The 24,999-nt window shown below is 34.6% G+C and overlaps 1 protein-coding gene across 2 annotated transcripts in view; it reads left to right on the top strand.

The window, feature by feature from the left end:
• PRKD3 (protein kinase D3) overlaps nucleotides 1-24,999 on the top strand; it is an 84,396-nt gene that overhangs the window by 2,571 nt on the left and 56,826 nt on the right. Inside the window, exon 2 of one of the 2 annotated variants that reach the window (XM_028117157.2) lies at nucleotides 5,138-6,087. The exons of the other annotated variant lie outside the window; for it this stretch is intronic. Within the exon in view, the coding sequence (XP_027972958.1) occupies nucleotides 5,800-6,087 (288 nt within the window). The 5' untranslated portion in view covers nucleotides 5,138-5,799. The remainder of the gene's footprint in view (nucleotides 1-5,137; nucleotides 6,088-24,999) is intronic. 2 annotated transcript variants of the gene reach the window in all.

Genomic DNA, 24,999 nt, shown 5'->3' with positions numbered 1-24,999 from the left:
TGGAAGGACCGAGATTCAAATATCACTGGTCCAGATGAGCAGAATTTTAGCAGCAAACAATTTAGTTGAATGCTGAGCACTTAGGAAAAGTATTATATTAACCTAAGGTAATAGTTATATTTTTGAAAATATATAAACAGATGTCTGGATTGCTACAGACTACGATTTAAAAAACCCAACAAAGTTATTTGAATTGTTAATACAGTATACAATATAAAAACAACACTAGGATTATTAAGCCAGGTCAAGCCTGTATCAAGGCAAAACATAGACATTGACTACAGGACAGTAATCAGGATTGCACTGAAAAAGGCCACGTGTTTTTGTTTTGTTTTTTTTTTGCCTGCTAAAGGAATACGTGTACATATCAACAGGAGGGGGAAAAAAAAAAAGATCCTCTATTCATTAGCATTCCGAGCACACACAACTCAGTTGAACCAGGACAACCCATTACTGGTAGGAAGTCATGGTAAATATTATGCTATTCAGGATAGGAAAAGCATTTTACCTCTTTAGGCTTTACTGATTACAGAAAGGACACTGGCTATACTAAATAATGAGCTTCCTTTTGAAGTATTTAAGAACTGGATTTGTTTTGTCTTCCTGGAATCCTCTTCCCTCCTCTCCTTCCCTGACTCATACTTATCCTTTAGGTCTTAGCTTAAGCACCACTTACTTAAGATCACCTTGTGTGAGACCCCAGTTTAAATTAGGTCCTTTAAGTATACTTTGTCATATCGCTTTTCTTATTTTGTAGTTAACTTGCTATTGATGTGAATGGTATTTGTTTAATATGTGTGTCCCACATCACACTGTAAGCTCTAGAGAGAGCAGTAGCCATGTCTCTTTTGGTTACTGCCATATAACCACAGTGTCTCTAGTAACAGTCTGGCAGATAATAGGCACTTAGTAAATGTTGAATGAAATGCTGCTATTTGAGCTTCTAATTCAAGGCTTTGCTAAATTATGAGATATGTACATGTAGGGGGGAGGTAAGGGAGTGAGAGAGAAAGGTAGATCAACTTGTGATGTTACCATAAAGTAATGGACCTGTTTTACCTTGTTTGTAGTAACAGGGCAGGGTGGGCTCAAGATTCCTTTAATATTTCATCTTTTGATTTCATTCAACAGTGGTGATGGATGTATAAGCTCATTTGAATTGGATATGTGACAGGTAACTCCCCAAAAGAATATTTGAGATGTTCCAAATAAACATACTAGAAATGCTTGCCAACTCATAGCTGTTAGAAACAAACATATCTAATTGAATACAGTTTATAAATTAGTAATTGTCTTATCTCAGTTTTCCTAATTGAAACATAAAGACAAAATAAATTATAGTTATTAGATTTTTTTGATATTAATCTTAATATTTTTCATCCTACATCTTGTTGCATCTTACAGAGCAAATCAGGGTTCCATAAAAGGAGAGAGAAAACAGATGGGATGAGTGGGCAGAAGGTATTATGACAGCTCCTTTAGTTTCTTCTATTTGTTTTCATGCTGAAACTTTAAAAAACATTTTTTATACAAAGTGTAACATAGTTTATTAATAGTTATCAATAGTTCTGATAGATTGGCTGATTGTATTATTAGTTACTGTTATTTGGCTAACATTAACAGGTATAATAAAATGAAAATTTAGTGGGACGACATCCATTGAAAATAAATTATTACTGAACACAGCAGCATCTTGTATTTTGAAGTATTTAACCTGAATACAGTATTATTCGTAGATATTTTATTACCTTTTTTATGATAGTTGTTCAGCTTTTGAAACTACTCGAGTTGTATACGTTAAGTAGCTCATCTCAGGAGGAAACCTGTTCTGTTGTTAGGCTGTTGGAGGTGGAATGAAATAGTAGAAAGAACGTGGGCTTTGGAGTAGGGAAACTTTTGTTTGAATCCGAGTTCCCATCTCATATTAGATGTGAGCAAGCAACTTCTCTGAAACTCTGGTTCCTTTTCTGTAAAACAGAGTCAAACAGATCCCCTCGGGTTGTTGTAAGGATGTAATGACGTATCATATCTCAATTGCAGCGTTTAGCATAAATTATTATTATTAATTCCTTCATGTAATTACTATGAAAATTGTTGGAAGTTACTGAGCACTTCATTGTAAACCAGGTCCTGTTGAAGGTACTTTACATGCAGTAGCTCCATCCTCATAACGTCCTGTGAGGTAAGCAAGTACTGCTGTTATCTTCATTTTACTTCTCTGTGGTGATACTGAGTAAAGCGGATTATTCTCTTAACACCTTTTCAAATATTTGAAGACCATTATTCTATTTAGCTTTGTTAAGCGTATATTTGTCACATGACATTGTCTTAACCCTTATCTGGATACATGCTTTTATTATTTTTAATCAGTATAGCTCTTAAAAATGTGGAGTGTAGAAATGAATACAGTGGTAATGTAGGCTGATTAGCAACAGAGTTTACAGATTGATGTTGATATGTTCTCAGGGTCAGAGGGAGTTAGATTTGCCTTGGTTCTTTTAGTCACCGATTAGCAGCCCTTGTTAAACTCTTAGGTGGCTAACTACATTTATGAAGAGCTTCTAAGTGAGCACTTCATTTCTTCTCCATTGCACATTTTACTTTTGAAACTAAAATGTAAAGCTTTACACTCACCCTTGTTACATTTCACTTTAATTTTTGTTTGTTTCTCCTGGATTGTACACTCTGGGGATTTTATAAGCCTGTCTTCTGTGTCTTTATCTTATAAATAATCAAAATCAATGTAGGGCCAAGGACAGAGTTCCAGGGCACATCCCCTAAAGACTTCTTTCATCCAGGTTGATATAGACCAGTAAACTTACCCAGCTACACTAATACTGAACTCACACTCAACGTATTTGCAAAAACAGCATAAAAAACCATCTTGAATACTGTTTTGGCCAGAATACACTTTTTTTCCCTGGCTTTGCTAATTGTGTGATCTTGGGCAAGTACTTTAATTTCTAAGACTGTTGTTTCAACTATAAAATAGGTTGTTGCAGAGGATTAGATGAAGTAACACATATGAGGCGTTTAGAACAGTGTCTGACAGTTGGAGCTCAGTGACCGTCAAGTTATTATTCTTCTTTCCTGCATCTAAGAAGTGTAGTAATCAGTCCCTTTCAAGATGTAAATGTATTGGATTTGGCATTATTTGTTTGAATTCATGCTGTCATCTAGTGATTATTATATTCTTTTTTAAGTATTCAGAAACCACTTGTTTTCATAATCTATTCTCAGATTTGACTAAAGATTAATATTAAGTTTATATGTCTGTGATTTCTGTTATCCACTTCCCCACTCCTCCAGCTCATAAAATTTGAAGCACCTCTGACCCATCTCGAGGCCCTGATTATTTCTTTCTGAGCTCTTTCGCCAAGATTATAGGAGTCAGCTTTGTGATTATACTTGCTAATTGCTTTAACAGCATGGAATGAATTGCATCTGGAACCAAAGACTTGCACTCATATAAAGTTGTTTTAGTCTCACATTCACCAGGCTTGGGTTTCGGTTCTCATTGCTCTTCTACAACTTTAGTTTAAAAACTGAGAGAAGATAAGCAAAATAAAAGTTGAGCAATTCTGCCTTCTCTGCGTGCTCTCTCAACCTTAACAACATCCTCTCTGAGCAGTGATTCTCTCAGTTCCTTGTTCTCTTTGACAAATAGTGTGCTATTGTGGAGACAGCACTTGGTAAGAAGGTATGAGACTTAGGTACTAATTCCCACTCCGCCTCTTTTTTTTTTTAAGATTGATTTTGTTTATTTTTGCGAGAGAGAGAGAGAGAGAGAGACCAACCATAAGTGGGGGGAAGGGGCAGAGTGAGAAGCAGGCTCCCCGCTGAGCAGGGAGCCCAATATGGGACTCAATCCCAGGACCTGGGATCATGACCTGAGCAGAAGGCAGACGCTTAACCAACTGAGCCACCCAGGTGCCCCCCCCACCACCACTCCGCCTCTTAATACCCATGTGATGCTGGGCACATTGCTTTATCTGCTTGTGCTTCTGTTTTTTCATCTGCAGAAATCATATTTGTCTCCAAAGAGATAGGCATGAGGTAAAGTATGTAAAACATTTATAAGATGTTAAGTGCTGTACCATATAAGGTGGAATAATATTTATTTGAATGTAGTTATAAAAGTTTTTGTTATCTTTAAGCAATTTTTTCTAAGCCTTAGTTTTTCCGGTGCTTCCAAATTCCTGTTACCATATCTGTATGGTTTTGCTCTTCTGTTATGTTCATCCTAATTTATCTAGCCCCATTAACTACCCTCCAGAGAGTCATTCTGCAGCCACATTGGATGCTTCACTCTTTTTCATCATTGGAATTGTTTACAGGTATATATGTAAAATTTAGAAAGATCCTTTGTGAGCCATTTCACTTAGGCCATCAGGGTCATACCTTTTGTTTTTGAACTGTCTATTGTAAACTGTGATACATTTGTAACTGAGCCTAGTGCTCTCTTTTTACTTTTAGAAACCCTTTATAATAAGATCACTTTCTCCTGTGGTCCTGTCATCAATACATCATTCACATTATAACTGTGTGTAGTATGTTTCCTTCTGCTTCCTTAGTTTTCTGAAAGAAATCTGTCAACAAAGCAAGTCAGCAATCATATTTTGGCAGAATTAGATTTTTTGATATAAAAAAAGAATACTTTTGACGTGTCTTTATTAGGACAGTATTATTACATCTTTTGTATGGCTGAGTGGTTTGTACTTTAGTTCTATGACAGTGTCCATTTTAACCTTCTTTTAGTCCCTTCTATTTTTCTTTCTCTCCTAACTCAGTTGTATATTTGTGGAATAAAAGTGTTTGATATTCAGGTTTCAGGTATTAGTGAGGAGTGCCAGGGACTTGCTGGTGGTGGTGGTGGTGGTGGTGGTGGTGGTGGTGGTGGTGGTGCTGGTGGTGGTGCTGGTGGTGGTGGTGAGCAGGAGGCTCTCCCTAAAATTATACCTCTAGGAAAATAATGTCTCTGTTAACTAGACCCCCCAAAATGGCTACCCATTAGGATTCTTGGTGAATTACATACAACCAAAACTTATCATTTAAAAAAAATGCAGGGATTCTTGGATTTTTAAAATAATGTCAAATGAGTATAAAATATTAAGAGTGTTTTTAAAATTCCTTCCAGGCTGACTGCATTTCAGAAAGCATCAACTTTTCTCAGTGGACCCATTCATCAAGTGAAATATGCCTGTACTGTTTTAAAAAGTTTTGTGCTTCATCATGGAAAAATTTGCCCCCCCCCAAAATGAAAGTAAAGACATTTGAAAAGGTGATTTAAGGTATGGACATTTGAAAAAGTGTCCCATCAAATCAGTAAACCTCAAGGGTTAAATAGATTAATCCTAAACACTTATTTTTTAAACCAGGAGGATTTCATCTTAATAGAAAAACAACTTTTATTCACTATGTATTTTCTGAAATTGAAAGAGAGAGACAAGAGTAGACTTAAAAGAAAATAAATGAAGATGGTTAGTAAAGAAGCAATGTCAACTCTTTTCTAATGAGGATAATTCAGTGATGTTAAATCCTTTCCAAATCTCTGGTTGTGGTCGTAAAGACAAGACTCTTTTTTGATGGGACTGATACTAAGGGAAGTAGGACCTTTTGTGTATTCAACTCACAGTTGTAGAAGTTGCAATCATTGGCATGAGTGGCTTAAAAGAGGAAATAAAGAAGTTTTCAATTAAATCCAAAAGTACAGTCATTTTTTTACTGCTGTGATTTTAAAAGCCTCTTCATAACCACTGAAAAAATTAACAACTATTTTAAAATATTAAAGAAAGGCAGATGTCTGCAAACAATTCCCCTCCATCAGCCCAGAAGTCTGTATTACCTGCAACTCTTCCTGCTGTGCTTCCAGCTCCTTCTCCGTGTTCAAGTCCTAAAACAGGACTCTCTGCCCGACTCTCTAATGGAAGTTTCAGTGCGCCATCACTCACCAACTCCAGAGGCTCAGAGCATACAATTTCATTTCTGCTGCAAATTGGCCTTACACGGGAGAGTGTTACCATCGAAGCCCAGGAACTATCTTTATCTGCTGTCAAGGATCTTGTGTGCTCCATTGTTTATCAAAAGGTACTGTGCATGCTATTTATGTCAGTAGTTTTTCTAATTAATATTGTATCTAACGCCTTCCTATAAGTTATACATGCAACAGTGAGTTAACATATGTGGATCAATTTTTATATCCTAATTTGGATCATTTTGGTAGAGTGCTAATAGATTAGAAGCCTAAAGTCTGAAATTTCAGATTCTAAGAACTGGAGCCTTTATCCTAACTTTAAAATACTGCCTATATTTTCTTTTAAGAGCAGGAAAATCCATATAAAATCAAGAGGACTTGAGAAATCTCATTTGTTTTTAGAGAAAACAGGGGGCAGAGAGTACAAGGCATCCAGGTGGCTTACCAAAAGGATGGGACACAGCTGTGGCTGAGTCCCAGGTCCACACCTGTTTTTCCTAGATGCCTCGTATTCTGCCCTCTTTTTTGTACCTTCTTCCTTCCCTTTAGGTCTTGATTTCACCTGTACTGCCATTTAATATGAGAAGACCACTCTCTCTTGCTTAAAAAAATTGGTAAATGAGTTTTGAATATATGACAATATATAAAAAATTTGAAATTGAGGGTGGTTTTATTTTGTTTCCCTTTTGCCTACCTCCTGCCCTATACTATACCATTTTTTAAGGAACCTTAACTAAATGACTTTAATAATCTTGATTTGATGGATAAGTGGGTATGTTCTCTATTTCATCATAGAACTCTCTGTTTAAGTAGTAAGAATTGGTTACATTTTATTTTTAATGGACAGAGCATATGTTTCAGATGTGTTTCAATCAAATTAGTGTACTTTTTATTGTAAAAATCGTGTCAGGTGAGAATAATATATTTGTATTTAGGCTCCTCATTTTACTGTTTTTGTTTTAATTTCTTATGCTTTATATGATTTACTATCTTCTGATGTAGAAGTAATTAACAGTCTTAAAAAAATGTTATGCGATTTATAGAAATAGCCTATGCCTCCTGTGTGGTAACAGTAACTTGTCTGTTGAAATGTAACCTAAAGATTCACTTTCCTTTTGTAGATCTGTAGAATCATCTGCGTGTCTTTCAGTATTTTTGCTTTTATTTTCCCTTTCATTAAATGTTATAGAGGTTTTTCACAAATATCTTGGCAACTAGGTTTGTAATTTAAAAGATAAGAATTTATCTGAACTACAATTTGTAACTTGAATGTTTCCTTTTTATTTGAGCCCATAGAAATTTATAACTAATGTTTTGGTAGAATCTTATTATTGTTTTCAATCTTATAAAATTTCATTTCGTTCTTATATTCATACAGAGGCATACTGATTTTCTACAAGATTATTTTAGAATTCATGTTACTTCATCTTTGATATAGATGTGAGATGTGGGTCAGATGGGTTAAACTCTTAGGAAACTAGATTAAACATCATAATCCATGAAAAAATACAGTGATACCAAGGAAATAGACTAGAGCTGGAAAAATAACTCAGGGTAAACTTCACATAGATATAAAATAGAATTATTGATTATGGAGATAGTCTGCATAAAATGAATATCATAGTAAACTGAATTTGAATCAATATTATAGTGAAATGCGGATGTATTTGGCAAATGTCATTGCCAAATGTAATAAGCATATTACACATTCCTTTTGACATTTGCTGGGATCCTAATTGTTGTTTAAGTGTAGTGTAAAAGAGTTTTGAGCTTGAAACTAGGTCAGCTGTATTGTTTATTTACTGTATAACTTTGCACAAGTGATTTGACTTCTCTGGATTATAGTTTCCAAATCTATCAAATGACTGAGTTGGGATGATTTCTGGTGTGTAATTCCAGCAGTGAGATGCTGAATCATTTAATCTAAATTTGGGTCTTCACTGCTAGAGACAGATAAAGGAGAAGGGAGTTTCAAGAGATGACCTGTTTCAGACCAAATCAGAGAAAAATCTTAAGGGAACCAGCTCAGATCCTAAGATTTTCTAGAGATGTTTCATGGATCCCTAACTCATCTGGAGGATGGAAAAACCTGTCAGAAGTTCTTTCTCGTTTTTACCTTTCCTCTTGTCTTGGGCACTTGCTCGCCAGTCATCCATTTTACACATGTACAGCTCCAGGTTTACTGCCAGGACTCTCATGGACACACCTGCTTTTCTTTTATCTATTCTTAGTAAGTACATCTACCTGAACCTTCTAAAAGATAGGGTACTGGTTAAATTTTAGGAAATAGATTAATCAGATGTCCCTTCCCTCAAAAAGCTTAAAGTCTACTGAAGGAACCTATTCACCAGAGTAAAACATAAACAGTAGAAAGTGAAGTTAAAGAGTGCCCTTCTCAGTTTGATAAAGGATGTAGAAGACTTGGAACAGAAAGTAACATTTCATTTGATACTTAATGAGCAAGATTTCAATAATATAGGAGGTGAGGAATACATTCCAGGCAAAAGAATCAGGATGAGCAAAGATACAGAAAGGGAAAAGAGGAAGATTATAATGGGCAACATTTATTGAGTGCCTACTCTATGTCAGGAGCTTTACACACACTTTCTAACTAATCTCACAAGTTTGTGGTGCATCTCAAACTTTAACGTATGTGCCAATCATCTAGTGATTCTACTAAGATGTAGATTTTGAATGAGTAGGTTTGGGGTGGGTCTGCATTTATAATATACTCTTAGGTGATATTGATGCTCCTTCTCCAAGGACCTCACTGAGTGGAATGGGTATAGGTGATATAATTGCTGTTGCATAAAGGAGGAAACTAAATTTCAGAGACATTTAATTATTTGCTGAAAGTCAGACTTCAAACACAGATCTTTTTTAAGATTTTATTTATTGGACAGCAAGAGAGAGTAAACAGAGAGAGTGCATGCACGAGCGGAGGGGAGGGGCAGAGGGGGAGGGAGAAGCAGGCTCCCTGCAGGGAACCCCACATGGAGTTGGATCCCAGGATCCCAGGACCATGACCTGGGCCGAAGGCAGACACTTAACTGACTGAGCCACCCAGGTGCCCCCAAACACAGGTCTTTTTAAACTTATAAACCTGTATCCTCTTTTCACTGCCCCACACTACCTTCCTCATGCCAAAGAAAAGTTTCACACTTGATTCCTGTAAGAGTGGAGATTTAACAAAGGTCTATGTGCAGCAACCCAACATGATCAGATTCGTGTTTTGGAAAGCTTAAATGTGTAACCAAGTATGACGTAAAGTAAGGAGATCAGGTAAGAAGCCATTGTAATGAAGATCTGAACTGAGATGGTCGGAAAGTGATGATGATATATTTGAAGGGTATTGGGAAAGTAGTATTGGTAAAACTTAACAGCCTGTTGGACATAGAGGAAGAGCAAAGGATGGAAGGGCAGCGTGGGTGACGAGATGGGTGGTCATGCTGGTAACCAAGATAGAAAATTCAGGAAGAAAATTAGCATTTTTCTGGGGGAGATAATGGGACTGATTTTATCAAACTTTAATAAGACAGAGTTCCTGTGTTCCAGAAATTTTTGAAGATTATGGCCCTAGTGTTTTGCTATGACTCTTGAAATGGAATCATTGTTCCTCCAGAAGAACCTTCCCATCTCTCTCTTTTTTTTTAAGATTTTATTTATTTATTTGACAGAGAGAGAGACAGTGAGAGAAGGAACACAAGCAGGGGAAGTGGGAGAGGGAGAAGCAGTCTCCCCGCTGAGCAGGGAGCCCAATGTGGGGCTTGATCCCAGGACCCTGGGATCATGACCTGAGCCGAAGGCAGATGCTTAAACGACTGAGCCACCCAGGCGCCTCCTCATCTCTCTTTCTATAGAGAAACTAACAAGGCTGAAAAGTGATGAAAAGAGCTCTTAGTTTAGAGGACCAGAAGAAAGGCCTCTAAAAGTTAGTGAGATAAACCCAGAGGGCAACCCAACTTTTAAATTAAGGGAGGAGGGTTACCTGACCTATAATTTCATGTTAATAATATTTTAGATATTTTTAAATCTATTTTTAATCTAGTCATAATACCAAGGGTATATTCTGTCTATTTTACATTTTTTGCTGTCCAGAGTTAACAAGGTATTAGTAATAATTGACCACAGACATAAGGAATGGGAATTTGACCCCAGATTCAAGAATAGAGTTTACAGATTTACAGATTTGTAAGGCTTTTTAAAGTACCACTGTAGCAATCCAAGGTGTAGTTTGTGGGATTCTTTAAAAGTTTTTGCAACCATTAAAAAAGGAAACATTTTGTGTGTACATGGATGGGGGAGAGGGAGATCTGCAAGATACATAGATAACGTAAGTGCAGAACAGGGCATACTGTGCTATCATTTTGTATTACACACATTTAAATATACATATGTATGCACACAGATAATTTCTTGATTGTTTTTATTTATTTTAAAGATTTTATTTATTTATTTGACAGAGACACAGTGCGGAGCTTGTTCCTAGGACCCTGGGATCATAACCTGAGTGGAAGGCAGAGGCTTAACGACTGAGCCACCCAGGCGCCCCTCTTGATTGTTTTTAGATGACTTTGGAAGGAGAGATAGGTTTCTTCCAGGAAGGGAACTGGTGACTGGGGAATAAGAGTGAAAGGGAGATTTACATTTCATTGTATACCCTTGTGTACTTTTTGGATTTTATACCTTATGCATGTATTCCATATTCAGAAATAACATTAAATGTTTTTTAGAATGACAGTGCAATGATCTAAAGAGAATAACTATTACTAAATATTTTATTTTTATTTTTTATTTTTATTTTTTAAGATTTTATTTATTTGAGAGAGAGAGAGAATGAGAGATAGAAAGCATGAGAGGGAAGAGGGTCAGAGGGAGAAGCAGACTCCCTGCTGAGCAGGAAGCCCGATGTGGGACTCGATCCCGGGATTCCAGGATCATGACCTGAGCCGAAGGCAGTCGCTTAACCAACTGAGCCACCCAGGCGCCCTTACTAAATATTTTAAATTATTTTACTGGGTAAGATTGGATTTTATAGTTTTTCTAGCACCTTTCAGACATTAAATAGAAGTGTACCATATAATATATGTCATTATTTTTTTCCCTTAAGAGCTATTTTTATTAGGTGTTTGTTTTTAAAAAATCAGATAAGATACAATTTACCTATAATAAAATCCATCCCTGTTGAGATCATGTTTGAGGAGTTTTAGCAATTTTATGCGGCTGTGCAACTATCACCCATTCAAGATCTAGAGCATTTCGATCAGCCCATAAGTTCCCTCTTGTACTTTTGCAGTCTCCTTTCCTCATCCTGGTCCTGGGCCACCACTGCTCTGCATTCTGTTACTATGGTTACACTTTTTTTAGATTTTCATATGAACGAAGTCATAGTATGTAGTCTTTTGTCCTGCCATCTTTCACATACCTCAGTGTTTTGTGTTTTTGTTTTTAATTCATCCATGCTGTTAGGTATGTCAGTAGTTCCTTTTTGTTGCTGAGTACTGTTCCATTGTATTGATATACTATACCATGTTTATTTAGTCATCAGTTAATTGATAGAGTTTTTTCTAATTTGGGGGCATTATGATTAGAGTTGCTATGAACATTCTCATTCAAATCTTGATTGTAGATACATGTTTTCATTTCCTTGGGATAAATATTTAGGAGTTAGATGGCCATATCCTTGCCAACACTTGGTATTTCCAATATTTTTAATTTAACTGTTCTGGTTGGTGTGTAGTAATATCTCCTTGTGGTTTTAATTTGCATTTTCCTAATGACAGTGAGATTGATTATCTGTCCATGGGCTTAATTGCCATTCACATATTTTCTTTAAGTTCTGTACAGATTTGAGATTTAAAAGTTCTTAAACATCTTAGATACAAGTTCTTATCAAATATAAAATGCAGATATTTTCTTCCAGTCTGTGGTTTCTTTTCATCCTTTCTCTCTTTTTATAGACTAAATAATAGTCTAAATAATCATCATTTTAAAGGCTAGTGCATTCAGTCATCTTGATGCATAAAGTTTACAACCAGTTTCTTATTTTGGTCATTTATGTTGCTTCTATTTTTTTTCCAGTTTTATGGAGATATAATTGACATATAAATATGTATTAGTTTAAGATATACAACATAATGATTTGATATGTGTATATTTAGCAGAATAATTACAATAAATGTAGTTAACATATATCACCTCCCACAGTTAATTTTTTTCTTGTGATGAGAACTTCCAAGGTCTACTCTCTTAGCAGCTTTCAAATATACAGTAAAGAATTAACTATAGGCACCATGCTGTACATTACATTGCCAGAACTTATTTATCTTATAACTGGAAGTTTGTACCCTTTGACTACCTTCACTCATTTTCCCCCTTCCTGCCCTCTGCCTCTGGTAACCATCAATCTGTTCTCTGTCTCTGTTGAGTTAAGTTATGTGAGATTCCACATATAAGCGAGATCATAACAGTAGTTGCTTTGCTCTGCTTGACTTATTTCACTTAATAATGCTTTCAGGGTCCATCCATGCTGTCACAAATGGTAGGATTCCCTTTTTTTTTATGGCTGAATAATATTCCATTGTATATATACCACAATATCTTTATTCATTCATCCTTGGATGGACATTTGGTTGTTTCCATGTCTTGGCTATTGTAAATAATGATGCATTGACATGGAGTACAGGTATCTATTAGAGGTAGTGATTTCATTTTCTTCAGATATATACCCAGAAATGGCATTGCTGGATCATATGGTAGTTCTGTTTTTAATTTTTTGAGGAACGTCCATACTCTTTCCTTTTTTCCTCATCCATACTATTTTCTATAGTGGCTGCACAAATTTAGATTCCCACCAGTAGTGCACAAGGGTTCCCTTTCTTCCACATTCTCACCAACACTTGTTATCTCTTGTCCTGTTGATGTTAGCCATCCTGACAGCCAGGAGGTGATATCTCCTTGTGGTTTTAATTTGCATTTCCCTGATGACTAGTGATGTTGAGGACCTTTTCATGTGCCTGTTGGCTACTTGTATGTCTTCTTTGGGGGAATGTCTATTCAGTTCTTCTGCCCATTTTTAAATTGGATTGTTGGGGCACCTGGGTGGCCCAGTTGTTGGGCGACTGCCTTCGGCTCAGGTCATGATCCCAGGGTCCTGGGATCGAGTCCCTCATCGGGATCCCTGCTCGGTGGGAGGCCCGCTTCTCCCTCTCCCACTCCCCCCTGCTTGCGTTCCCTCTCTCGCTGTGTCTCTCTCTGTCAAATAAATAAATAAAATCTTTAAAAATAAATAAATAAATAGGATTGTTTGTTGTTATTTTTGCCATTGAGTTATAGGAGTTCTTTATATATTTTGGGTATTAAACCCTTATCAGATGCATGATTGGCAAATACATTTTCTACCTTCTGTGGTTGTGTTTTCATTTTTGTCAGTGGTTTCCTTGACTGAGAAGAAGCTTTATAGTTTGATATAGTCCCACTTGCTTATTTTTGCTTTTGTTGCCTTTCCTTTTAGTGTCAAATCCAAAGAATCATGGCCAAGAATGATATCAAGGAATTTATCCCTTATGTTTTCTTCTAAGAATTTTGTGGTTGCAGTTCCTACATTCAAGTCTTAAGTCCATTTTGAGTTGGTTTTTGTGTATGGTGTAAAATAGGGGCCCAGTTTCATTCTTTTGCATTTGGCTGTCCCAGGTCTCCCAGCACCATTTATAGAAAAGACTATCCTTTCCATTGTATATTCTTGATTTCGTTGTTATAAATTCACTGGCCATATATGCATAGGTTTATTTCTAGGCTTTCTATTCTGTTCCATTGATTTATATGTCCATTCTTGTGCCAATACCATACTGTTTTGATTACTATAGCTTTGAAGTATAGTTTGAAATCAAGAAATGTAAATGCCTCCAGCTTTGTTCTTTCTCAAGATTGCTTTGGCTATTCAGGTTCTTTTGTGGTTTTGTATAAATTTTAAGATTGTTTTTTCTATTTCTGTGAACAATGCCATTGGAAAATAGGGATTGCATTGAATCTGTAGATTATTTTGGGTAGTAGGGACATTTTAATAATATTCTCCCAGTCCATGAACATGATATTTTTCCATTTATTTGGGTCGTCAGTTTCTTTCACTAATGTCTTATAGATACAATTTTTAGTGTGTAGATCTTTCACCTTTCTTGGTTAAATTTATTTATAGGTATTTTATTTTTGATGCAATTATACATGAGATTGTTTTCTTAATTTCTCTTTCTGTTAGTAACTTATTAGTGTATAGAAAGGCAACTGATTATTGTATATGATTTTTGTATCTGGCAACTTCACTGAATTTGTTGATTAATTCTAACAAAATTTTTTGTTGGAGTGTTTCATGTCATCTACAAACATAGACAATTTTACTTTTTCCTTTCTGATTTAGGTGTCTTTTATTTCTTTTTCTTGCCTAATTGTTCTGGCTAGGACTTCCAGTACTATGTTGAATAAAAGTGGCAAGAATGGACATCCTTGTCTTATTCCTGATCTTAGGTTTTCCACTGAGTATGATGTTAGCTCTGGGCTTGTCATATACAGCCCCTGTGTGTTGAGGTATGTTTCCTCTATACCTCACTTTGTTTAGAGTTTTTGTCATGAATTGATGTTGAATTTTATCAAATGCTTTTTCTGCATTTATTGAGATGACTTATTCTTATCCTTTATTATGTTAATATAGTATATCACATTTATTGATTCCCAGATGTTGAATTATTCTTGCATCCCTGGAATAAATCCCACTTGATCATGGTGTATGATCCTTTTAATGTGTTGTTGAATTCAGTTTGCTTATATTTGTTGAGAATATTTGCATCTGTATTCATCAAGAATGTTGAACTATAATTTTTTTTTCCTTGTAGTGTCATCGTCTTTAGTATCAGGGTAATGCTGGCCTCATGAGCTTGGAAAAATGTTCCTTCCTCTTATATGGTTTGGAAGAGTTTGAGAACAACTGGTATTAATTCTTTAAATGTTTGGTAGAACTTACTAGTGAAGTCATGTAGCTTTTTTTTTGTTTGTTTTGGGAGGATTTTGATTACCAATTCAATCTTTTTACTATAGAATTGGTCTGTAAATATTTTCTACTCGTTCATGATTCAGGCTTGGTAGGTTGTTCTAGGAATTTATCCATTTTTCCAAGTGTCCAATTTGTTGGTGTATAATTGTTTATAGTAGTCTTTTATGTTCCTTTGTATTTAAGTGATATCATGGTGTCACCTCTTTCATTTGTAATTTTATTTGAGTTCTCTCTTTCCTTTAAGCTAAAGGTTTGTTTTGCTTATCTTTTCAAAAACCTAGCTCTTAGTTTCATTGATCTTTTCTGTTGTCTTTTTAGTCTCTATTTGATTTAATTTCACTATGATCTTTGTTACTTCTTTCCTTCTGCTAACTTTGGGCTTAGTTTGTTACTTTTCTAGTTCCTTGAGGTGTAAAGTTAAGTTGTTTATTTGAGATCTTTTTCTTCATGTACGTGTTTACTGCTATGAACTTCTCTCTCGGAACTTAGGCATCCCGTAAGTTTTGGTATATGTATTTTCATTTTCATTTGTCTCAAGCTATTTTTGTATTCTCTTTTGATCTCACCTTCACTAGTTGTACAATTCATGTTGTTTAATGTCCACATAGTTGTGAATCTTCCAGGGTTTTTTTTTTTTTTTTTGTAATTGATTTCTAGTTTCATACCATTTCATGGGAAAAGATGTTTAATATGATTTCAGTCTTCTTAAATTTATTAAGACTTATTTTGAGGCCTAACATGATCTGTTCTGGAGAATGTTCCATGTTTGCTTGAGAAGAATATGTATTCTGCTTTTGGATGGAATGTTACTGTAAATGTTAAGTGTCTTGTCTAATGTATACTTTAACTCCAGTGTTCCTTTTTTGATTTTCTGCCTGGGTGATCTATCCGTTGTTGAAAGTGTGGTACTAAAATCCCCTGTTATTATTGTGTAGTTGTCTATTTCTTCTTTGAAGTCCGTTAATAGTGGTTTTATATACTTTATATATTTAGGAGCCCCTATGTTGGGTGCATAAATATTTGCAAAGATTATATCTTCTTGTTGGGTTGACTCTTTTATCATTATATAATGACCTTCTTTGTCTCTTATTACAGTTTTTGGCTTAAAGTCTATTTTGTCTGATCTAAGTTAGTTTATGTACTTTTCATTATAATATGCTATATTCTTTGTTCTCTTAATATCATTTGGAGAGCCAAAATTTCTAATTTTAATGAAGTACAATTAATTTTTTCCTTTGTGGATAGTGCTTTTGTTTCATATCTAAAAAATATTTGCCCGAATGAAGATAACAAAGATTTTGTTCTCCGTTTTCTCCTGGAAGTTTCATAATTTTAGCTTTTATCTTTATATCTATAATCCATATGTTAGTTCTGTGGGGCTACCACAGCTGCATAGCTTAAACAATAGAAATTTTTCTGACAGTTTGTGAGGCTAGCTCTCTGTAATTGAGATAGATATCAGTAGGGTTTGTTCCTTCTGAGGGCTGTAAGAATCTGTTTCATGCCTCTCTCCCAGCTTCTAAATGGCCTCAGGCATTCCTTAGCTTATAGATGGTATTCTCCCTGTGTCTTCATACTGACTTCTCTCTATAAATGCCTGTCTGTGTTGACAAATTTCCCCTTTTTATAAGGACACAGTCCTATTGGGTTAGGGCCCTCCTTAATGACTTCATCCTAACTGGATCATCTATCTACAGAAACCCAGTTTCCAAAGGTCACATTCACAGGTCCTGGGGGTTAGGATTTTAACATCTTTTGGAGGAACACAACTCAACTCGTAACAATCCATTTCAAAATAATTTTTGGGGGCGCCTGGGTGGCTTAGTGGTTAAGCGTCTGCCTTCGGCTCAGGTCATGATCCCAGGGTGCTGAGATCGAGCCCCACATCGGGCTTCCTGCTCCATGGGAAGCCTGCTTCTCCCTCTCCCACTCCCCCTGCCTGTGTTCCCTCTCTCGCTGTGTCTCTCTCTGTCAAATAAATAAAATCTTAAAAAAAAACCGTAAAAACAGTAAACAGCTTCCAACCCATTCATCTGAATTTATTTAAAAAAATAATAATTTTTGTATATGGTGTGAGATAAAGGCTGAGCTTCATTTCTTTGCATTGGACATCAGATTTTTTCAGGACCATTTGTTGAAAAGACCATTCTTCCCTCACTGACTTACTTTAGGACCTTTATTGTAAATCAGTTAACCACACATTTTGATCTATTTCTGAACACTGTTTTGCTTTATTGGCCTATATCTGTGTACCCTTAAACTGATTTCACATTGTCTTGAATTCTTTAATTTCATAACGACATGAGGTCACGTGCATTAAGTCCTCCAACTTTGTTCTTTTTTCCAAAATTGTTTGGACCAGTCTGTGTCCTTTGCCTTTCCATTAAAATCAACTTGACAATTTCTACAAAAAGAAAACCCTATTCAAATTGTGTACATCATTTTGGTGATGGTTTTGGTGCTATTATAAATGGGGCTTTAAAAAAAAACTCATTCTGATTTTTCACTTTATTATATAGAAATATTGTGATTTTTGTACATTAATATTGTGTCCTGCAACCTTGCTAAACTCATTTATTCTAGTAACTTTAAAAAATTCTTTAAGATTCTCTATATAGATGATCTTGTCTTTTGTAAATAAAGATAGTTTTATGCTTTGCCTTCCAAAATTTCATTTCTTTTTCTTGTTTTGTACTGGAGGCTAAACCTCCAGGACTGTATTGCATAGAAGTGGTAAGAATGGACATCTGTGCCTTGTTACCACTCTTAAAAGGAAAAGCATTTGGTCTTCCACCATTAAGTTGCTTGTAAACTTTTTTAGATGTTCTTCATCAAGTTAAGGAAATTCTTGTCTATTTCTAGTTGGCTTAGACTTTTTTGTCTTGAATGACTAAATTTGTTAAATACTTTTTCTGTATCTGTGTATTTTTATCCTTTAGTCTGTTAATATTGATGAGGTATGTTGGCTTACCTTTGAATGTTAAACCAACCTTGCATTCCTGCAACAAACCTTCCTGATCATCATATATTATCGTTTTTATACTTTCCTATATTTTCTTAATATTTTTCTGTCTAAGATAATGTATTGGCCTGTAATTTTTTTTCTTCTATCATCTCTGTGTGGTTTTGGTATCAGGGTAAAGTTGGCTTCACAAATGAGTTTGGAAGTATTTCCCTCCTGTTTTCTGAATAAACGTGTACAAAACTGTTATTATTTCTTCCTGACATATTTGGTAGAATTCACCAATGAAGCCATCTGTGCCTAGAATTTTTTTTATGAGAAGGTTTTTAACTAAATTTCTATTTCTTTAATGGGCATAGAACTCTTCAGATTATCTATTTCTTTGTGAGTGCACTTTGGTAATTTCTGTCTTTAAAGGAAAATTTTCATTTCATCTGAGTTGGCAAATCCATTGGTGAAAGTTGTACTTTATGTTCATTACCCTTTAAAGTGATTTCTCTATTGTCTGTTTTCAGTTTTTAAATTTTCTTTGTTTATTTTTACCTTCTTTGAGTTTATTTTTTCAGTTTCTTAAGGTGGAAGCTTGGGTCATTGATTTGAGTCTTGTCTTTTTTATATGTGCCTAGTGCTATAAGTTTCTCTCTAATCATTACTTTAACTGCATGCCACAAACTTTGATATGTTGTATTTTCATTTACATTTTGTTTAAATTACTTCCTAATTTCTCTTGTGATTTCATCTGCGATCCATGGATTGTTTAATTTGGAAGCATTTGAAAATTTTTCAGATGTTCTTATGTTATATTGATTTCTAGTTTTATTTTAATTTTGGCCCAAGAATATACTTTAATTTCAATCTGTATAATTTGAGGGGTTTTATTTTTAATAGTGTAGGATTCTATCTTACACTACACTCTGAATGTTACATATGCAATTTTTTTAAGTGTATATTCTGCTCTTGTTGAGTGAAGTTTTCTATGAAGGTCAGGAAGAGTTGGTTGATAGTGTTTTCTTTATCTTTATGGATTTCTTTTTACTCGTTCTACCATTTATTGAGAAAGGAGTATTGAAATCTGAGTATAATTTTAGATTTGTCTATTAGTCCTTTCAGTTTTAATTAATAGAGCTTAAAAACATGAAGCAAAAATTATTTGCAGGCACATTTAGGATTTTTACAACCTTTGATATATTGATTTCTTTTTCAGTGTTTTTTTCCTTATCTCTGGTAATGTACCTTGTTCTGAAGTCACATTTGTGTGGTATTGATATAACCAGTCTTATTTTTTTCCCCCAAAAGATTAATGTTTGCATTGTGGTATATTTTTACATGTTTTTGCTTATAACCTTTCTGTCTTAATATGTGAAGTGGGTTTTTTTGTAGATTATATATGTTTGGGTCATGCTTTTTAAATTCAGTCAGACAACTTCTGCTTTTTAAGTGCTTAAACCATTTATATTTAATACAATGTTTAACATAGATGGATTTAAATGTATTGTTTTCTGTTTGTCTCTTCTGGTCTTGGGTCATTTTCTCTTCTTTTGAATTGAGTATATTGTGTAAGTCCATTTTATCTCCATTGTTGATTTATTCTCTTTAAAAATTTTTTTTCAGCAATTTCTCTAGTGCCAGGGTCAGTAGACTACATTTATGGGCCAAACCTGACCCACCACCTCTTTTTGCGAATAGTTTTATTGGGACATAGCATACTTATTCAGTAATATCTTGCCTGTGACTGCTTTTATGCTACAACAGCAGAGTTAAGTAGCTGTGACAGAGACCATATGGTACACCAAGCCTAAAATGTTAGTATTTGGTCTTTTATAAAAAAATTTTTCATCCTTGCTCTAGTTTATATAATATGCATCTTTATTTCATCAGAGATGTCTTCAAACAATATCATGCTATTCTAAGTATGATGTAATGTATACCTTAGAATAGTATATTTCTATTTTCTTGTGTTGCTTGTACTGTTGTACATTTGATTTCTGTAAACAGTTGATTCTCATTATTTGTGATAGTTATATTCTGTAAAGTGACCTCAAACATTGAATTAGTGAATATTGAAGAGTTGCTCCTAGGGGAAATATAGGGTTGGGTTCCTGTGAGCATCTGTTCACAAAATTTTTGTCAACCAGTAAATACATAACGTTGTTTTATATGTGTTTCTGTTTAAAAATGCCTTATTTAGTATATATAGGTGATTCATTAACATTGATCTCACAGCCAACAGCACTGTAACTTATGCCTGAATTAAGCTTCTCTTAACGCGTATATTCTCTTCATAAGGCATATTATAGACTACTTGATCTTAGGAATACTTGACAGCACTTCAGCATGATGCTTGGGGGGTCATTTTAAACAGAAAAATCACCATCAAAAAAGCCCCCAAATTCAGAACACATGACAATAAATAGACCGTGAAAAGGACATGTGTTTTTACACTGTGAGAATTGAAACAAGAGCATCACCTTCTTTGACTTCAGCTGGGAACATGCACAAGAGTGACTCAAATTTTTTGTCTTCTGTGCATGTCTGTGAATGACTGCAAAAGCACAGAAAGTATTGATTTTTGGTTACAAATAAATTTTGGCGAGTAGGCATGTTCACAGATCTAGAATCTGTGAATGATGAGGATCAGCTGTTGCTACAAATCCCACAACACATTGTTTTTCTTATTGCTCTTAACAGTAAATTATGTTTTAAAGAAATTAAAAGTGAGGAAAATTACCTTTTATATTTACTCCCATATTTAACATTTTCATTACTTTTCATTACTTTGTGTTGGATCCAAACTGTATGCAATATGTTCTTTTCTCTGGCTTCATTTACAATTTTTGTCTTCTTGGTTTTCAGCAGTTTGAATATGATTGCTTTATTGTGGTTTTTTTTTCTGTTTTTGTTGCTGGGGTTTGTTGAACTTGGTCTTGAGGTTATAGTTTCCTCAACTTGGGAGACTTTTTGTATTCATTGAAGCTTCCTTTAGTCTTTTCCTGTGTGCCATTTTTACTGCCCTTACAAAATTTTCCTGTACATGTTTTGCTTTCCTCCTCGTCTTTCTATCTAATATTTAGGCTTTCACTTGAAATGTATAGTGTAATGGAAAGCTGTATTTGAATTGCCCCCAGGTTGTGCCGTGACCACATCTGAGTGAATGCATTATTGTAAAATATTTTTCAGTCGCAGCCTACTGTTGGATATAGGTTGAAGGAGTGTGGACCAAGCTCCTTGTTAAAGTTTTCCATGATTCAGTAATTTTTGATAAGATAGTAAATTGGTTACAATCAACTGAACAATCTCTAATATATATACTTTGACAAATACACTTCAGTGTTTGTGTCTGTGTTCCTTATAAAATCTTATCCAACTACTTTTAAACACCAAAAAACACAAAATTTTTTGATAACTGTGTCAGTGGCATTTCCTAAAGAGCAGCTTTTTTTTTTTTTTTAATTAGCAAAATCTTCAAATTTTGGTTTGTCATATTTATGCAAAAGTAGCTAAATTTTCAAAAATCTTTATCATAGGCCACATGTTGTGAAGGATCAAGATTTTTAAAAATTCCACATATGCGGTTTCACAGTTACATGTACCTTAGTTTGTAACAGTGATTTTCAACCCTAGTTGTCCCTTAGAACAATCAGGAAGCTTAACAGACCTTTCCCAGACCAGTTAAGTCAGGCTTTCTGGGAGTAGAGAGTCTGTTTAGGAGGTCTACCTATGCTTCTAAGGAGTAGCCAGAATTGAGAACCTAAGTGTAATGGAAATCAATAAGCTTAAGAAACCAGATAAGTAATAAACTGAAGATATTTTTTCCAAATATTTAAATTGCATATTTTGTTGTATGAGCTTGCCATCGCATAAAATATAATTCTATGTGTATTTTAAATCTTGTATACAAATTCAGAAATTCAGTGAGGTCTGCATCTGATTATAGGTTACTATGATAGTTGAAAATTTTAGACAGAAAAATAAGAGCTAGTGATTTCATTTCTTTTACTTGGCAGTTTGCAGAGAGCTAAATAGTGTGGTACAATGAGCCTTTACCAGGTGCCATTATCTGTATGGCTTCATGCAATTGAACAAATATTTGTGGTGCACTTATTCTGTTCAGTCACCATGCTAGATACTGTAGAGTTACCAAGATGAAAGATAAATTTTCTGCCCCAATGATTTATGCTCTGGAAAAAGAGAAGATGAGTGAATGTAAAATTACCGTAATATAAGGTAGATCATGGTAAGGCCTGAAATAAAGGTACAAAATGGTAAATGACTAAAGGAATAACTACCATCTCATTCAAGAGGTAATGAAAGCTTGCTTTAAACCCTACTTTTTGCTTTTATTGTCACCAACTATGGCCCTTCACCTGGGGAAATAAACCTTAGTGGCTCCTAAAGTGCCGTGCTACTACTTTGATAGCTTGTAGCATGGATAAAGCAAGATGCCTTTAACATCCTCAATAATCAGAAACCTGTGTGTTTATGCACATATGGACTTTTCCCCCCATAGGTAAATGAATAAAGCTGTATGATTCTGCTTCCTAGTAGTGTTCTAAATTTTATGTGAGCTAGAAATTCATGGTGATTTCTGTTCTGCTCATGGTAATTTCATTTACCATCCCCGCCATCATTTTTCTTCCAGTACATTAAACCATAGTTGCCTTTTGTGGAGATTGTGAGAATAGTAAAACATAACATTTTATATATATATCCATTTAATCACCATGTGCTATGCTCTTCATTCCTGGACAGCTTGTATTTAAACTTTGATTATACTGATTGTTCTTTTACTTGAGTATAGCCACCATAAAACTGTAAGCTCTGTGAGGTCAGACATGTCCACAGTAGGTGTTTAACAAATATTTTTTGGTTGAATAAATTTTAAAAATTCATATGAAACAGTATTAGTATGGTTATTAAAAACATTTGGGGTCAAATTTGGGTTTATCTCTACCACTTACTAGTTGTGTAACCTTGGTTTCTTATCTAAAAAATGAGGTTTAAAATAGTGCTCATTTCATGGTTGTGTGTGTATATGTATATTATTTGTGTGTGTGTGTGTGTGTGTGTATAGTAAATGTTTTGCTTAGCCCAGTACCTAGCATATAGCAGTCTCACAGTATTAGTTTAATAGTAATATTATTAATCTGACCTTAGTGGTTTCTGAACTGAAAAAACAAAACTTAAGTCACACATACTTTGGGAACCTTTTTCTGTTGGGAGTTTATTGGAAATTAGTGGTGATCCCGAAGTGAGTGAAAGCTACCACCAGTTAAGCTTATGTTTCGCTTTTGTGCTTTACAGAATATACACATGTGTCATAATCTATTTTCTGCTGTGTAGAAGACAACCCAATTGTTCCTAAATCTGTATAGGTAAATTATTCACGTTTTCTATTAGCTCTACAAATGCTCTCTCTATTGGTGCAGAAAATTGGAGGTTAATGGTATATCAATTCTGTGGCTTATCTAATTGTTCTTGGGCTGTGTGTGTCTATTTCATGTGCATTCTTTAGCTCCTGAAAAGCTGTGATTTTTGTCTTGGTATATTATAATATTATATTTCTCAGGGGATGAGGTAGTTATGAGTCTTTAGATTAATGGTGATTACAGATGTGACTTCAGAATCACAATTTTGAGCTCAACTGATTTAATTAGTTACTATTATTGAGCAGTGAGTAAACATGCTTTTCTGTATTCCTGCACCATATGCACATTCCCAAGGACTAAACTGCCAGAAGGAGCCTAGAGAGCAACTACAAAGGCCTAGGGATAATAAATTGAAACTATATAAGATCTTTTGATATCAAAAGAAGGACATGAAAACTAACCAAGAGTACATTAATATTTCCATTAGGAAAGGAATGAGTAAAGTATTTTTTGATAACTGTCTTAAGAAATGGATGAATCAGATATAAATAAAATTGAAAATTTTTATGAAATATTTAAAAGACTTTGTGAAATAAATGTATTATCATATTCTGAAAAAAGAAGACTGTATAATTTTAACTTCCCAAATTAAATTATGTTTTCCATTCAAGATTTTATTGGGATTCTTTTTACCCTAACAATATTTTTCTAAGTTTAAAAAAAGTAGCCAAAAGGGGCGCCTGGGTGGCTCAGTTGGTTAAGCGACTGCCTTCGGCTCAGGTCATGATCCTGGAGTCCCGGGATCGGGTCCCACATCGGGCTCCCTGCTCGGCGGGGAGTCTGCCTCTCCCTCTGACCCTCTTCCCTCTCATGCTCTCTATCGCTCTCATTCTCTCTCTCAAATAAATAAATAAATCTTTAAAAAAAAAAAAAAAGTAGCCAAAAGCATTAACTTAAAAGTCTGAAAAATAAGAAAAAGGGGGGAGAAAAAAAAGCTACAATAATGGAAACTATATATGACTTGAACAGTAATAGATCCATCGTTCATTTTAGGTATATAGCTAAGGAGGCATGAGAAATAAAAGAGAATCATTTTTTTGGAAATGGAGTATAGAAAACAAGTGAGGCAATGAGAGGAGCATTAGCATAGACCTCCATTTAATACCTGACACCAGGATAGATTTCAGAGGAATTAAAGTAAAGTTAAATATTGAGAATTTGGATCAAAGGAAAATGAGAATAAAATGGAATTGAATATTTATCAAACTTAGAGGGGGATATCTCACTTTCATATCAGGAAAAGGAAGCACAAGGGTAAAGAACAGTTTACAGATTTGAGTATTGAAAATTAAAATATTTATATATATAAAAATAAAAACAAAGATAAGATTGGGGATATACTACACAAGTATTAAATATCTAACATCTTTATTCTGTAAAGAGCTCGTGTATTGGTAAGAAAAACATTGATCTCTAAATATTTAGTCAAATGATATAAAAATACATTTCACAAAAATATTAAATTAGTAAACAGGCATGTGGGGAAATGTTAAAAATAGTAGTAATAAATACAGATTAGGTATGGTGTTCAATTAGGGGGAAAATGAAATTGGAATTTCCAGTATACATGAGGATATATAAAACTTCATAGAAA

The sequence above is a fragment of the Eumetopias jubatus genome, unplaced genomic scaffold, assembly GCF_037043125.1.
Source record: "Eumetopias jubatus isolate StellerSeaLion01/CBP00866 unplaced genomic scaffold, mEumJub1_p1.0 scaffold_9, whole genome shotgun sequence".
Lineage (NCBI taxonomy): Eukaryota > Metazoa > Chordata > Mammalia > Carnivora > Otariidae > Eumetopias > Eumetopias jubatus.
This window is presented reverse-complemented; position numbering and strand designations above follow the sequence as displayed.